General features: G+C 43.0%; 1 protein-coding gene across 1 annotated transcript; it reads left to right on the top strand.

Moving 5' to 3' along the window:
* The first annotated feature begins 1,526 nt into the window (after positions 1-1,526).
* LOC147421092 (protein CHLORORESPIRATORY REDUCTION 7, chloroplastic-like) lies at positions 1,527-11,036 on the top strand. Its single transcript, XM_086504770.1, has 2 exons — positions 1,527-1,739; positions 10,527-11,036. The coding sequence occupies exons 1-2, from the start codon at positions 1,560-1,562 to the stop codon at positions 10,800-10,802; spliced, it is 456 nt and encodes a 151-aa protein (XP_086360896.1). The 5' UTR covers positions 1,527-1,559; the 3' UTR covers positions 10,803-11,036.
* The last annotated feature ends 5,085 nt before the right edge of the window (positions 11,037-16,121 follow it).

The following is a 16,121-nucleotide window of genomic DNA, read 5'->3' as shown; positions in this document are numbered from 1 at the left end:
TAGAGACAAGGCATCAGTACCACGGGCCATTATCCGAGTAGAGCTAGCGCCCCCCCCACTAGTGGTGGAGGCGCTCACCAGATCAGTCTCCTTCATAAACCGCACATGGGAACTTCCTAGAGACAGATATGCTCGCATAGCACTTGAGTCCTCTCGAGAGTTAGCCATACAAGGAGATACAACATGCTGGTATGGGGAGATGACATCATGGTTTCAAGCGCATGGATTCAGCATAGACAAGCTGCCACCATTCGAGTACTCATTGGATGCACCATCTCTCACTCTTACACAGTCAGAGATCACCAAGCTCATCCGCCAAGACCTGACCCAGCTAGACACCAGGAGGACATGGATACAACCAGCACAGGAATTGGGCACGAAGATGGCTTTCTACAGAGACCACCTTCTCCAGCTTACGGAAGATGGTTTTGTGATGAGACTCAGATACATGGATACCCACTTGTCTCATGGGATACGATGTGCTATTGGCCAGTTACGCACATCTTCTCACCAGCTGCGGATTGAGAATGGGAGATACAACGGAGTACCAGCAAAGGCCAGGACATGCCCCTTGTGTTACATGGAGCGTGAGACAGAGCTGCATTATACATGCCGCTACCCCGTCTACTAGGAGATACGAGGCCGCTTCCATTGCTTGTTCAGGAGAGGGTTTTGGACCACTCTCAAGAGTCATGGGATACGAAGATCAGAGATGCCTCGGTTTGTTCTTGCTCGAGTTGCGCAGACACAGAGATAGCCTGATGAATGGCGAGGCTAACCAGTCTCAAAGACAGATCACAGACTTCTTCAGAGCAGACACGGAACAGTCGCAAGAGCCACTCCCACAACAGAGCTCCCCCTCGTCTCACACCAGAGGCACACTGATCGATCGAGCGATTGAACTGGGGTAATCCAGGCGCCCACGACTGCGGAGGACTACATAGCATCGACGGAGGCTACGTCAGAAGATTCGAAGCACGCTGGCCAGGCATGCACAACGCCCGGTCAGACTACTAACCATGGAGGAGATTGATGAGATTTGCCAACGACCAATGCTAGATCTCTTGTGATTCAGCTATCCCATCAACCAATCTAGGATCCCATAGTATATATTTTTGTTTTGTACTGTTGTTATTTTGTTACTCTGACTTTGTATCAGATCCACCACCTTGTAACTTTCTGGTCTCATAGGTCACTATGGCCTTTTGAAGACGTTAATATAACATTTCATTTCTCTCTCTCTCTCTCTCTCTCTCTCTCTCTCATAACAGGTCTTGAGTTCAACTCTCCTCATCGGATAGATCTTTAAGGTCTCTTGGGATAGTTTCCTATGACGTTAAAATTCTCTTCTTCTTCTTCTTCTCTCTCTCTCTCTCTCTCTCTCTCTCTCTCTCTCTCTCTCTCACACACACACACACACACACACACACACATTGCGTTTTTGAAGTTCACTCGTTGATCGGAGGGTCAAGATCACACACATGGAACCATATAAACCATTTGAAGGATCCCCATGCCAAATCATGCCAATTTTAGTCGTGTGCTTATGAAAAGCAGAGATGGCTAAGGTGGTGCTCACTGCATTCTCACCCGGTGGCTTGTTTCCCAGTAGAGAGGGCGAATGCAAGGACGTTACCACCCAAGCAGCTCTCCCGCTCCCACGTTTTGCCGGCACCTCCGTCTCAACCTCTATCGCCACGCAACCTTCCGTGCACCCTCGATGTTCTTCTGTCTCTCCGGTAAGCTTAAGCTAATCTTTTTGTCATCAATCAAAACAAAGACTTGGTGGGGGAAGGGGAAAAAGCACCGCCTCGTTTTGCTGTTGGCCTTCCGCATTCTTGTCAGAAAGTTCAAATGAGGCAGTACGAAGCTGTTTGCAAGCTTTTGTTACTTGCCACTGAGCATCATTGCAATCTTGTGACTTCAGTGGCATTTAAACATTTGGGCAGTCAATGTTCTTCAATGAGCTCTCAAGCTTCTACTCTTTCCTGACTATGCTATGGTAATATATCATGGAGGCATGGCGACTACAGGTTGAGATGAAGGTCCAGCTTATCTGGCCTTGTCGCTGGTGAGGTTAGATACCTGTGGGACAGGTAACCCAAAGTCAAACTTCTGCAAACAATTCACGCTTCAGAACAAGTGCCTTTCACACAACTTTGATGGTTGCAGATTTAGTTGATAGAAAGTGTTGCAAGAAAATTGACCACTAGCTCCTTGGGCTCAAGTCACTAGAGTAGCCATCATGAGTGTTCCACATCACTATTTGTTCTGAGGGTTTGAGACAAGTTGCAGCCTTTCAACCAGCAAGCACACTTCAAAAGGAAAGTCACTTAGAAGATACTGTTGGTCCTTGAGGGACAGTGTAAGAAATTTACTATAGTTGGTGCACTGTTATCATGCTTAGGGCGGACTGGGTATCATTGGTCTGGAGATGCAGGGTCGTGCTTTGCTTTCCAAGCTCATTGTCAGAAGTCTTTCCCTGGTAGTAAGCCTTGGAAGTTATTCGTGTATCAGTCCCTATTAGCGGTGATCCCTCGCTTTGGTTCTTTCGACACAGGCGACCCATGTCAGATACTTATTCATTGATGCATCTCTTTGTACAGTTAGAGCTTCTCATTTCATGAGATCATTGGTGCGTGTCTTCAGAGAGATGAGAGGTGGTATAATTCGGCTGGAGCCGAGATGCTTGGAGGAGATTGAGCGCCCACCGCTGGTGTGGAGTTCTTATGTCTAGGACCAAGATGACCATCAGTTTTGCGAGAGGATTTGTATTGAGTGGGCCAGATGGGTTGACAGACCGGCTCGTTCTATGCTTAACTGGTTGGAGGCTTCTTTGATAGATGCTGAATTTGTCGGCCAAGAGTTTGGGGTGAGCAGAGGGATTGCTATTTGTATGGCTGAGATTGAGGCAGCTATTCCCAATGCTTGGCATGCGGGGAGTCATTAAGAGAGGGAGGGACTTGCCCATTCATGATGGTTGGTGGAGGTTCTTTGCTACTCCTACTTGCCTATCTATGCCTGGTGTGGTTCCAAGGTCCTTTCGACCCTTGACATGGTGGTTACTACAGGTTGATCTTTGAGGGGAGAGAGCACTTGCCTGCTCTCACTTTGCAGTCCGTTTGTGTAGTTGGTTCATGTGGCAAGAGGGCATCTATGGATTCCATTGTTCCATTTTGAGGATGTCCCATCTTGGCACCTGCGGGTTTGGGAGGGCCGCCCTTTGTCACAACCGACTTGAGATTCAAGAGAGTGGATGTGGCCTCCTTGTGAAACATCAGGAGCTACAGTCTCTTTTTTTGAGTATTCGGTACGCATTGGGCTGTCATCCTGCTACACACTGATAGGGCTTCCTACCGTCCTCGACTCCTCGGAGTATACAGTGTTTGCTTGATGTGAGGATTTCAATGTTCATATGCTTTCCTGTCACAGCTTTGGTCAAGCATTCAGGATTTGGGCATTAGCAGGCACATTGTGGATGTTAGTTCATAGGGGACCTTACGTGGCACTATCACCTCCTTGGCAGGGCTTGCCTGAAGTTTTTTTGCTAACTGAAGAAATAAGGGCACACTTGAAACACTTCTAGTTTGCTAGGTCAAAATTTGATGCATTTGCCGGTATTTACACTAAAACTTGTAAAATTTTGCCGGTTTTTTTTCAATCCGGGAATCTATCCGGGATTATGCAATTTTAACCAGTTTAAAAAACACGAATATTGCTCCTCGGTGGTTTATCTTACATTGCTTGTACGTGCCATCATGATGTACAAATAGTTTGAGCACATTGACTTCTTCTTACAGCATTGCACTTCCTCCAGGTGACAAGCGCACATGAGCATCCCTATAGGTCTACACAACTACGGACACACACATCTATATATATATAAAAATATATATATATATATGAGAGAGAGAGAGAGAGAGAGAGAGAGAGAGAGAGAGAGAGAGAGAGAGAGAAATGAAATGAAATGTTATATTAACGTCTTCAAAATGCCAAAATGACTTATGAGACCAATTTGTTACAAAATGGTGAATCTAATACAATGTTTGAGTACAAAAAGTACAAAGAACTGAAAAATTGAAACTGAAACGAAATAGGTGGGAAGGGGTGATGGGGTGAGGGGTGGAAGAACAATGGTAAGAACCACAGTCTCTCTCCTTCTCAATCTTCCACTACACCTAGAGCATGTAATTCTTCTCCTAACAGTGATAATAAAGAAAAGGCTAAAACTCAGGAAATCCCTTAGTTGACATCGAATGAAAAATCTGCTCAAGGAATAGTAGGAGGTTGGTTAAGTCTTGAATAAACAACCGAAAATGGGAAGGAAAGATGATGTTTTAAGTGTCACACTGTCACAAATTGCTGACGTGTTAAGGCTCTGAAGACCGGAGCCGACTTGCATATCCCGACTGAGGGGCCTAAATCCTAAGTGAAGAGGCAGAAGTAGTAGAAGATGAAGCAGGACCACAAAAGATACACAGCTAGTTGATGACGTGGCAGACCTGTACGGACAACCCGATTTCGCGTTGACATGTTGACATGGCAGCTTGTACAGATTGCGTTGCTGACGTGGCAGTTGTACGGATTTCTGTAAATCACGCTGGCAGCTTTTGGACATTTGCTTTTGCACCAGATTCTTTTGAGTTTAAGGATTTTCATGTAAACTGCTTTGGGGCTTAGGGCCTTTAAATATGAGGCCATGGGCTCATTCTCGGGCATGCTTCCTGGAGAGAGTACAGAGCGTGGAGTACCGGCTTGTCCTGTGTTGATGCAATATAAAGAAATACTGAAAGGGGCGCCAAGGTTTGGGGCCAATACTCTCTGGGGTGGAATTCTGCCACTCCGTGTCGCGTGTCGTCTCTCTCTCTCTCTCAGTTTAGTTGTTATTGAAGTACTAAAAGTCTGTTCAATCTGTTCTTTTCTATTGGCACATGGTGCCCGTCTTGTGACAGTGGTATTAGAGCATCAGGCGTGTGCTTTTCTAAAAGCATACCAATCCTACAAAAGAGCATACAGAGCAAACTAGAGACTACTGGAATTTTATTTGAAGTATCTTCGGGTCCCGACCCCGGACTTACTAGCCACTTCCACCCTTACTTCATCGCGCATCGAGCACGCTCCCGTCTTCACCACTCATGTCTTAAAGGGCATAAGCCATAAAGAACACTTGCAAGAGAAGGATACAAAGATTTGTTTCGAGTTGTTGTTTTTCTCAGAGGCAATGCCATGCAATGGTGAAAGTCTATAGCTACCAAGCCGCACACTCCAAGGACTTGGCAAGCTTTCAAGAATTTTTTTTTGCCCGAAGCTATATGGTTTCTAACATCTTCCTTCGGAGTGCAACTTTTGGCAGAGTGGGGTATCCTGAAATGCTTGCCGTGGAAACCCTAGCAGATTATGACTTGAAATAACTTGAAACTACTCGACATCTCTCAGTAGGTGTCTCTTTTCGAGCTAAAAACCTTGGAGGTTCAGTGTGATTGGTATATCTTGCGGCTACCATCACCGCCACAGGAACACTGTCTGTCGAGGCTTTTTTCGGCTATTCAAGCAGTTGTGGACCATGCTGTGGTCAGCTACGGCCTCATGGAAGGAACCTAACCCTAATTTTTGGTGTAGGTTTCAGGATGGAAAGTTAGTCGACTTTTCGATCTCGATTGATGTCGAGGTTACTTTTCTTAAGTTTGAATTTTGTTCGAGAATCTATCTGAGAGCTTGTTTGGTGATCCTGTTTGGAATTTGTTTGAAATGGATGGTCTCTGTTTTGAACCTGTCTTGGTGCCGATTTGAATTGTTTGACTCTGGTTTTAATAATGGTTTCGTTGATTGGTGATTTGTACTCCCGGGTGGAGAAGTGAGAAATTCTATTTTATATTGTTTGAACCTTGAAACGACGCAGGCCGATGTCTGGGGAGCGTTTCGTTGTATGTTTGAAAACCTTGGAACGACGAAGGCCGATGTCTGGGGACCATTTCGTTGTATGCTAGAGAACCTTCGAATGACGCAGGTCGATGTCTGAGGAGCGTTTGGTTGTATGTTTGAACCTCCAAGTGACACAGACTGCGGTCTGGGGAGCGTTTGGTTGTACAGTCCTCTGAGCTCATGGCCGGGACCTTTTTAGGTTATTTGCGAGGGGAGTGACGAGGTAGTCGTTGAGTAGCTTCATACCGCAGACCGTTTGTCTCGGGGGAGTGCTCAGCGGCGCTGTTCGTTGTGTCTTGTAACATGCATATGTGAGCATTTATGTTGCATTGTGATGTTTCAACCACTGAATATTCCTGATTGGATGAGATTGCCTGGGTATGTAATTTTAATACATCAAGACACCCGTGTAAGATCATTGCAGTCTGGGTGTGATGGCTAATTTTACTACGCCAACTCCCTGAATCAAAAGAGTTAAAAGGAAAAGTCAACTCCTTGATCAAAAGAGCCGAAAGGAGAAGCCAACTCCTTAACAAAAAAAAAGAGCAAATTTATTGTCCCTTGGAATGTCCCTTGGAAATTTTTGAGCTAACTTGAGTTGTTTTGCAGATATGTTGTAATCGCGGACAATTACTCTCTTTCAAGAAAGGGGGGATGTCACAAATTGCTGACGTGTTAAGGCTCTGAAGAACGGAGCCGACTTGCATATCTCGACTGAGGGGTCTAAACCCTAAGTAAAGATGCAGAAGCAACAGAAGATAAAGCAAGACCACAAAAGATACGCAGCTAGTTGATGAAGTGGCAGACCTGTACGGACAACCCGGATTTCGTGTTGACATGCTGACGTGGCAGTCTGTACGGATTTCCGTAAATCACGCTGGCTGCTTTTGGGCATCTGCTTTTGCACCAGATGCTTTTGAGTTTAAGGCTTTTCATGTAAACTGCTTTTGGGCCTAGGGCCTTGAAATATGAGGCCATGGGCTCATTCTCAGGCATTCTTCTTGGAGAAGGTGCAGAGCGAAGAGTATCGGCTTGTACTGTGTTGATGCAATATAAAGAAATACCAAAAGGGGTGCCAACTTCCAAGGTTTGGGGCCAATAATCTCTGGGGTGGAATTCCGCCACTCTATGTCGTGTGTCGTCTCTCTCTCTCAGTTCAGTTGTTATCGAAGTGCTAAAAGTCTGTTCAGTCTGTTCTTTTCTATTGGCACGTGGTGCCCATCTTGTGACACACACTAAAGTCACATGAAAAGAGATTGTTCTAAGGAAGAACCCTCAACACCCACAAAAGAACCCACAAAATTTACATCTTCTGTTAGTGTCATGAATGAGAAAACTAATGTGTCCCAAGTTTCTAATGATCATCCAGATGAGTCTCTCATTAAGTGATATGGTGATGTGAATGGTCAACATGCTATGGTGTTGTTTGATTCTGATAGTATTAATCATGTGATTAGGGATTCTCTTGAAAAAGGCACGCTTAGAACCTATTTCAGCAGATCCCATTGCGGTTTCTTCATTTGCTCCGCGCATGTACTCTTCCATCCTGCATGAATGGCTTAATCAGGGTGGTCTCGTACGGTCCCGTACGTTTTGTATACGTACGAAGATGTGCGGTACTAAATGAACTAAAAAATTTTGAGATTACGATGACGTCATGTACATTCAAAATAAAAAAAACAAATAATTCTTAAGCCTAAGGCCTAAGCTCTTGGGTTTAAACTTTACTCTTGAAGAGACTTGACATTTGTACAAATTACTGTAAAGAGTCAAGAGGATGAGCATTACATAAACCAAAATGATAAGTAGAAAATCGTCGAGTTGAGAGCTTGTAAGTGTTGGAGAACAAGTTGGAGAGGCATTACCTAAATAGGAAGAAGCTAGAGCATGAGAGAAGTGGCATCCAATGTCACATGGGCTTCATGTGGAAGGGGGAGCATCCAAAGCTCAAGGGAGCCCCAACAATGGAATACAATGAGGACAAAACTGCTTAAATTCAGGCCCCAAAACTACCTAAAAAGGTGTGTTCAACAGTCAAAAGGGCCAACGACTAGAAACAGTCGCCAAAAAAACTGCCGAAGGGAACGTACTAGTCGTACGGAACGGGCACGGGACAGACTGAACGGAACGAGACGCTACGTTCGACGTACAAAAACTACCCTGGTCTAAATGTGCCACTTTGTGTGAGTCGTGCATGTTCTCGTGGCAAATTTCTTGTTTCTTCTCTCTTTGGTTGTGATATGATTTTCGGCATTTTGTGGTTCCGTGAGATTGATCCACAAGTCAATTGGAAAGAAAACACTCTCACCATCACTCTCGAGGGAGCCTCTCTAGTGGTCATTTGCTGTGAGCAGAGTATTCCTTGCCATTAATCTTACTATGTTTTGAAAGAGGATAAAACACGCAGTCCAATAGTTCAGAAAGAATCGGTCATTGCATGAAAGGAACCTCTCTCTATCATTCATTCGCTAAAGCATTGGAAGCATTTTTTGTATGGTCGAGATTTTATTGTTCGTACTGATCATCAAGCCCTCAAGTGGCTCTAGTCTAGACTAACCAGAGCGTATTCGGCCTTGGGAGGATTGGAGAGGATGTGCTCGTTCAGTTCCAAGAACCCCGAACAAAGCTCTGGCTCTTTGAATCTTTGATACCTTGTAGCTTCAGCTATGCTTTATGGGGTCCAGGTTTGAGGACCCTCTGTGGGTCAAGTTGGGTGTAGAGGTATGGAGAGGCACTTGGTATCTATGATCTCTCGACATTAGAGCCAAGGCCTCCGTGCCACATGAGATCATTAGAGCGGAGTTAGCAGCCCCCCCTATGGAGATAGAGGCGCTTACCAGATCAGTCTCCTTTATACACGGCTTATGGGATACTACCAGAGATAGATATGCTAGATTGGCCCTTGGGTCCTCCAAACAATTAGCTTTACAGGGGGACACATCATGCTGGTATGCGCAGATGTCATCATGGTTTCAGATACATGGCTTCAGCATGGACAGCTTGCCTCCCTTCCAGTACTCCCTTGATGAACCATCATTGTCTCTTACACATGTGGAGTTTACTAGACTCATTCGCCAGGACTTGACCAGTTGGACACCGGGAGGACATGGATAGAGCTGACACAAGAGTTGGGCATGAAGATGGATTTCTATAGAGCGCATCTTCTCCAACTCATAGGGGATGGGTTTGTGATTCGACCCAGCTATATGGATACACATCTATCTCATGGTTTACGGTGTGCCATTGGTCAGATACGGACATCTTCACACCAGTTTGAGATTGAGACTGGTAGATTCAGAGGGATACCAGTAACTAACAGGATATGCCGCCTATGCCATACAGAGCTAGAGACGGAGATGCATTATATATGTCAGTGCACAGTGTTTTACGAGATACAGGGTCGCTTCCATTGTGTATTAAGAGAAGGCTTCAGACCCTTCTCCAGAGTCTTGAGCTATCAGGACCAGAGATGTCTTGGACTGTATCTACTTGAGTTACACAGACACAAAGACCAAAGACAGATTACTGATTTCTTCACACCAGACACTGGACAGATAGAGGAGCAGCCACCATTGCAAAGCTCAGCTCATACTCACACCCGTGGTACTCTCATTGACCGAGCCTTGGAGCTAGGGAGATCGAGACGCCCACGATTGAGGAGAGGAGCTTCACAGCATCGACGGAGACTACGGATTCGAGCCATACTATCTCGACATCCAGAGTACAGATGAGGATGGATTCATCACCCATAGTATCAGTGATCACACATACCCCACACAGTTCCAGCTAGTAACACTTTCTAGATTCAATTTAGTATCTCTTTTTTTGTACTCAGACATGGTATCAGATTTATCAGTATGTAACAGATTCGTCTCATAGGTCATTTTGGCCTTTTGAAGACGTTAATATATGATTTCATTTCATCTCTCTCTCTCTCTCTCTCTCTCTCTCACACACACACACACACACACACCATATTGGTATATACTATATATAACTGTCTAACACTTATTGTTAATGCTAACAAAAAGTCGTGTCATGTTACATCTTTCATTGGCTATACACCACATGTTTCCGATAGTTGGCTATTGACTTACATGGTTTGAAATTTAGCACATTCTACAATGGAATGCCGTTCAATACCAACATGATTAACGCTTATGTAATCACTGTCAAAATGCTAAGCTCTACATATCATGTATCCTACAACTCCACGAAATCTTCGAGACCAAATGAAACAAAATACGTTGAAACGATGAAACACACGAAATGTTTCTTGTGACTAAGACATCGCCGTGATGTACAGATAGCTTGTGCACATTGGCTTTCCTTAGAGTATTGTACTTCATCTGGGTGATGGGCTGACATGAGCATCCATAGAGGTCTACTTTTACTCGTTATATAGCTACTTTTTCAGAGAGAGAGAGAGAGAGAGAGAGAGAGAGAGAGAGAGAGAGAGAGGGAGAGATTATTTAGTTTCTTCATTATTTTTGGGCTCGTATCTTTAGACAAGTATGTCAGACAGATCTGATTTGAATTTTTTGTCGTGGTGTGGTGTGAGGCTCCAGTTTTAGGGATTTAATTTTTTTTTTCTTTATGTATAGGTATTCTCTAGGCTAGGTTCAAGGTCTGCGCTTTATGGAGATTGCGAGGACTATGTGCTTATTGAGCCCGGAAAAGATGAGTTGTTTGTGAATTTAGAGGAACTTCGAGCAAGATTGAGGAGTTGGCTTGAGAACTGGCCTGGCAGGTCACTTCCAACTGATTTGGCAAGCTTTGATAACCTAGATGACGCTGTGACATATCTGGTCGAGAACGCATGTGAACTGGATGTGACTGATGGGTCGGGCACTGTGCAGTGGTTTGGCGTTCGGCTATAATTTACTGATTTTTTTTGAGCTGTGCAGCTTATTAGTTTATACATATTGCGTATTTGGGGTTAGTGATCATGGATTTAGTGCAGAGTACAAGGTTATTTCTGCTTACAAGGAGCTCCTTGTTTTAGAAGGTGCTGTATGCTGCTGCCCCAGTGTTATGTATCAGTGGAAAGATATTTTCTCTATGTAAAATTAATGACCAGTAAATCAATAAGGAACTGTATAATGTTGTGTACTTGCTAGGGGTTTGTTGTTCATGGTTGCGTGGGGTGTTTAGTCGTTCAAGTCTTCATGGGCCATTGTGGCTATTTTCAGAGATTCGTCTACATGTATGCAGAGATAGCCAGAGACCATTGCACCATCTATTTATACTCAATTTCAAATCACCCCATATAACCCCAAACGTTGTTTCCCTTTGTCCTCAGCTGTGAACTCTATTCGACATGCATGGAGCCATGCCTGTTTTCCCTTCGGTGTTTGATTAGGAAGAGCGGCTCACTTCTATACAAAGGTCTAGCAACATTGAGGGTTTGGGTGATATTAGGGGTGAGGATAGTCTTTGCTAACAAAGCTGGAGAAGTTCGTATCCAATTCTTTTGTACAGTGTTTGTGTGGAGGATGAAATCAAGCATGCTGATATCCGACCTCACATAATCGTGTAAGAGCACAACAAGAAAAGACTTGTTGAGATGGCACGGGCTATGCTTGAGCACTGAGATCTTTGTTGTACGCTTTGGAGGGGGGCAGTCGCTATGGCTGTGTGCATCCTCAATTGGGCTCCCATTGAGTCGTTTCCTAGAACCACTCTATTTGACATGTATTTTGCCAAAAAGTAAGATGTAACCCATTGTTTGTATCTTTGGATGTGATCCCGCATTACCAAAAAGCAGAGGATGAAGTTTGACTTCAAACCACAGAAGATGATATTTGTTGGCTATGGCTCTCTTCCCAGAGGCTTTAGGCTGTATGATTTTGAGCTGAAGGCGGCATTTTGGTAAAAGAGACTTTGTCTTTGGAGAGGCTGTGCCTTCAGAGCAGGCTTTTGTGCCTCGACCTTCTTCCTGGACTCCAGATGTCCTTTTACTTGGAGAGCCAGAGAGCAGTTTGCTATCTCTGTTTGTGATCCTATTGTGCTGGTTGTTGAGGCAGCAGTTCCAAAGTCAGTTCCAGATGAAGAACCTATAGAGCAGTCTGATTCTGAACAGATATTGAAGGTACTGAATTGGTTATTGACGCTCGTTTGAGATTCAGGTGCGACAAAAGTATCCTCCAGATCCGCGAGAGGCTCCATAGTTTCAGGGAAAGGCCATTTTTAGGCTTCCATCCCTGTTCCCATTCCAACTTCTGGTTCCAAATCCCCGTTGTGTGTTTTAGACGCGAGTATCCATAAACAGGAATGGCAGTTCATGCGCCTTTCCATGCGCCGTTCCGCGTTGCAATTTTCCATTCCTGGTGATTATGGCAAGTAAATTCTGCCTTCACAAGGTGCCTGTTTCGGTTAGGGGGGCCCATTCACCGGTAGAGTGGAGGCAAGCTATGCAGAGGGCGTTAGGGGACATGAGAGCTTGTTCCCAACCGCCAAAGCAGAAGGTCATTGGTGTTAAGTGGATCTTCAAGTCTAAAGTAAACGTTACAAACAAGCAAAAAGCTCGATTGGTAATTAATCAGTGTCTTGGTATTGACACATTCAGCTGGTCTTACTAGGAGTGCTTATCAACGGTGGTTTGTGTACCAGATGGAATCAGCCATCCTTAATGGTGACTTAAAGGAGAAGTCTATGTTGAAAGGCTCTCTTTGGCTTGAAGCAACCTTCTGAGGCTTGGTAAGAAGATTGATGTCATAGAAAAAAGACCTTGGTTTGTGTTCTTGTGACAGAGATGACAACACAAAGTGGAAGACGTTAGGTCCGAGCCTGGCAAGCTGGTCGAACACTTTCTATTGCGACACCCATGGATTGCTAAGTTTTGCAACTCTAGAAAATATGCATTGATAGAAGGCTGCAGAAAATGGACCTGTGAGTGTTGTAGTCGTGAGGAGGGAATTGCCTGGTTGTGTAATTGTTCGAATGGCAATCTAGGCCCTTGACTTCTGTTGCTATATGGTGAGTGCCCTTTCGATAGCCTCATTACCTTAAGTCCTATCACATACACTCCCCTCTCACTCTGCTCTAGTAACTCTCCTTTCACTTTGCTCGCCGAAGCGCAACAATTGTCAGAGTGACTACAAGCGGGGAAGCTGGAGCAAGGAGAAGAAGTCGGTGACGCAGTGGATTCATGCCAACAGGTAGACAAATGCAGTGAATTCTGGAAGAGAAGCATCATCCCAACCTCATGACATAGACATAGAAACAACGAACGCAGCCACGAGCATTACAAACGAGCAAAACCTAGAGTCAAAAACGAAACAAATGCACACACAACACCTGCCCAAAGTGAACCCCCCATCAAACCACCACACATCCCACCCACCAATTTGACCTCACACACACACAATGCGCATAGGCAATGCCCTGAGGAAAAGAGAGAAGATTCTAGTAACAAGTGCAAACTCAAGTGTTACTCCGGAAAATTCGATGCTATCCACAACGACTATTTCAAAAAAGCGCAACAAAGCACTGCACTTCCCTTTTCAAGGAGGGCCAACAAAGACCAATATGCACCAGTTGTTGAATGTTGGGTCACTAAAGGAGCTAATTTATTGTGGAGTGAAGGCCATTCTATGCTTTGAATATAATATCTGCACTTGTTTTATGTCATTGGTGTATAATTCATGATAATTGAGGAATATTATTCAATTAGACTTCTCTTTCTTTTGGCATCTCTCTTTTGTCTGAATCACTTGTAAGAAGTTTTCTCTATAATATCCTCATCAATTTTAATACTACAGACAATCCAAAGGTGATTGATTGTGTCTAGAGGGAGATGCACAAGGTCCCTCTTATTTTTCAACCTTATAATCATACCCAAAAAAGGAATAGCTTGGTAGCCCGAGGTGCAGACAAGGTCTTCTTGCAAGGTACAAAGTATGCTTGCATTCCACCAGTATGTATTGGTACACCCAAGGATAAACCAATGTAAGGTCCATCGGCAATCAATTACGGTTGCAAATAAACTTAATTAGTGCATCATGAGAAAACAATTTGGTCTAGTGACTCAAATTTCAAAGGTCTGTTGTTAATTTTTGTATTTGAAAGGAACATGGGGTGAGTGAAAATTTGTATGTCATTGTAGAATGTTATGGAAATTCCTCCATGACTTAAAAGATTCCATTTCTCTGAGCTTAAGATGCTTGCAAAAGACCTAGGTTCAGTGTGATCTCAGCTATTAAATTTTGGAAATTGACTTTACTTTGAACAATGGTAAATTGTACTCACATATTCAGGTTTGTAATGTAAATGCCTAGTTGAAATAGAAAAAATTTGGTTATATTTTCATTAGACCTAACATATCAAGGGCATTGTAGTTGTAAATTTCGACAAATAGGGTACATTTTTCGTAAATCTTTATTTATTTTTCTGGAAAACATTTTAAGAGGTAAATTGGCTACACTTCAAGGTTTTTAGCACTATTTTTTCCAATTTTGAAGGTTTTCTTGCCTAGGAAAATAAAAAATAGAGGCAAATTTGAAAAGATATATGTGGGGTTACACTATAGTTCGGTGCTGCCAACCGATGGTGTATTTTGCCTTAGCAAAAATTCCGGGGTCTAGACTAGATTTATTGGAGAAAAAAAAGCGCCAAAATTATTTGCATTCTCATGCAAAACCACAAAGTCCTTCACTCTTTGGAAAAAGAGTCAACTCAACAATACAATTATGTTGAGAGGATGGAAATATCATGCTTAAACTTTGAGCAAAAGTGCAAAAATATGAAAAAACGGCTCAAGTTTCTAAAGTTCCCTCCTCAAAAAATTATAGAAAGGGTCTTTCTATGTCTACTAGTAGCTTTAAAAAGCCCTGGGTTAGTGTGATCCTACCTATAGATTTTGAAATTAGTTCTAATTTTACAATTGAAGGTGAGAAAAACTGTAAAGTCTAGTGAAAAAACCTTCAAATATAGTCGATTTACCTCCAAAATTTTTCCACGTGTAGGTTTTCCAAGTTTTCAAAAAACTTTATTTCGAGCACTGACATTGGTTAGAATTTAGGGTGATGATTAGGATTTAGGATAATGAACAATAGTGTTTGCGAAAAATCTACAGATAGTTGTGATAATTGAAGAGCTGAAAAGGTGGTCAAAAAGTAGTGTCCTTGACAATGCTTTTGAATCACTACATCTAGGATTTTATGATAACCTACATCTAATTTTGAATGGTAGAGGATGCACCATTTGATGTTGTTTAAACTTAAAAAGTACTTTTAGAAATAAAGCCGAGCATAGAGATTTTTAGTATATTTGTGAATAATGTCACCTTTTCTCATTGTGGCAGTATCTAGAAAGTACAAAACTTTGACCGCTTTTACATATGACACTAAAGGGTCTGAAATGGGTAGTATGCGAGACTACTCTACATGCTTGAATTGTATGTGCCCCTTTCTGCCCCTTTGTGATTTAGGTTTATTGGTTTGTTAAAACAAGCCATAGCATGAAAGGTCATTCATCTCCTAGTGTTCCGACATACATCTTTCGACAAGTAGGGCTTGAAATTATTAAAAAACTTAAAGAAATCATTTCATTTTTGGAAGGGTGGGGTCTTGACTTTAAGAGCTATCTTTCAAGGCTACCACTTTTTTGAGTTTTCTTTGGTTTTGTCTTAGTACAAGAAAAGATATGTAAGAAAAGAAATTGAAAATTTTAAGCATGTCTTTGTAATTTGTTACTTTTTCCAAATTTGACACGGAGCATTTTATATATTCTCCTTCAAAAATTTTAAAGGCTAGAACTGTAAGTTAAAAGACTCTTTTTTGGGATTACGTGTTTTAACATGCTTGAGCTGAAAATATATGCATCTTTTGTTACATTTACGCGTGAAAAGGTAAGGTTTGTGAAATTTGAATGTCATTGTGGGATCCTCCATTACTTGAAAATTCCATTTCTACGTGCTTAACGTGCTTGGAAAAAACCTAGGTTCAGTGTGATCTTGACTATAAATTTTGATATATCTATACTATAATAAAAGGGGAAGAGATTTCGGCCCCCTTGACACATGGCAAGCTCTCCTTGTTCCGGTGTGTGTGCCTTGCAGCTCTCGGCCACGAGAGAGAGAGAGAGAGAGAGAGAGAGAGAGAGAGAGAGAGAGAGAGAGAGAGAGAGAGAGGGGGAGGGGGGCTGCTGGCCAGACCAGTACATCTAAAGAGGTTAGTAATAAGGGAATTCAAAAACCT

This window comes from Adiantum capillus-veneris, chromosome 28, assembly GCF_014529385.1.
Source record: "Adiantum capillus-veneris isolate H3 chromosome 28, ASM1452938v2, whole genome shotgun sequence".
Taxonomy (NCBI): Eukaryota; Viridiplantae; Streptophyta; class Polypodiopsida; order Polypodiales; family Pteridaceae; genus Adiantum; species Adiantum capillus-veneris.
The sequence above is the reverse complement of the archived record's forward strand: the minus strand, read 5'-3'. Positions and strand labels throughout refer to the sequence as shown.

Excerpts from the sequence above, each read along its gene's own strand:
- LOC147421092 (XM_086504770.1), top strand. The coding sequence starts at position 1,560 with ATGGCTAAGGTGGTGCTCACTGCATTCTCACCCGGTGGCTTGTTTCCC. Across the intron at positions 1,740-10,526 it reads GATGTTCTTCTGTCTCTCCG|GTATTCTCTAGGCTAGGTTC; the intron begins GTAAGCTTAAGC and ends CTTTATGTATAG.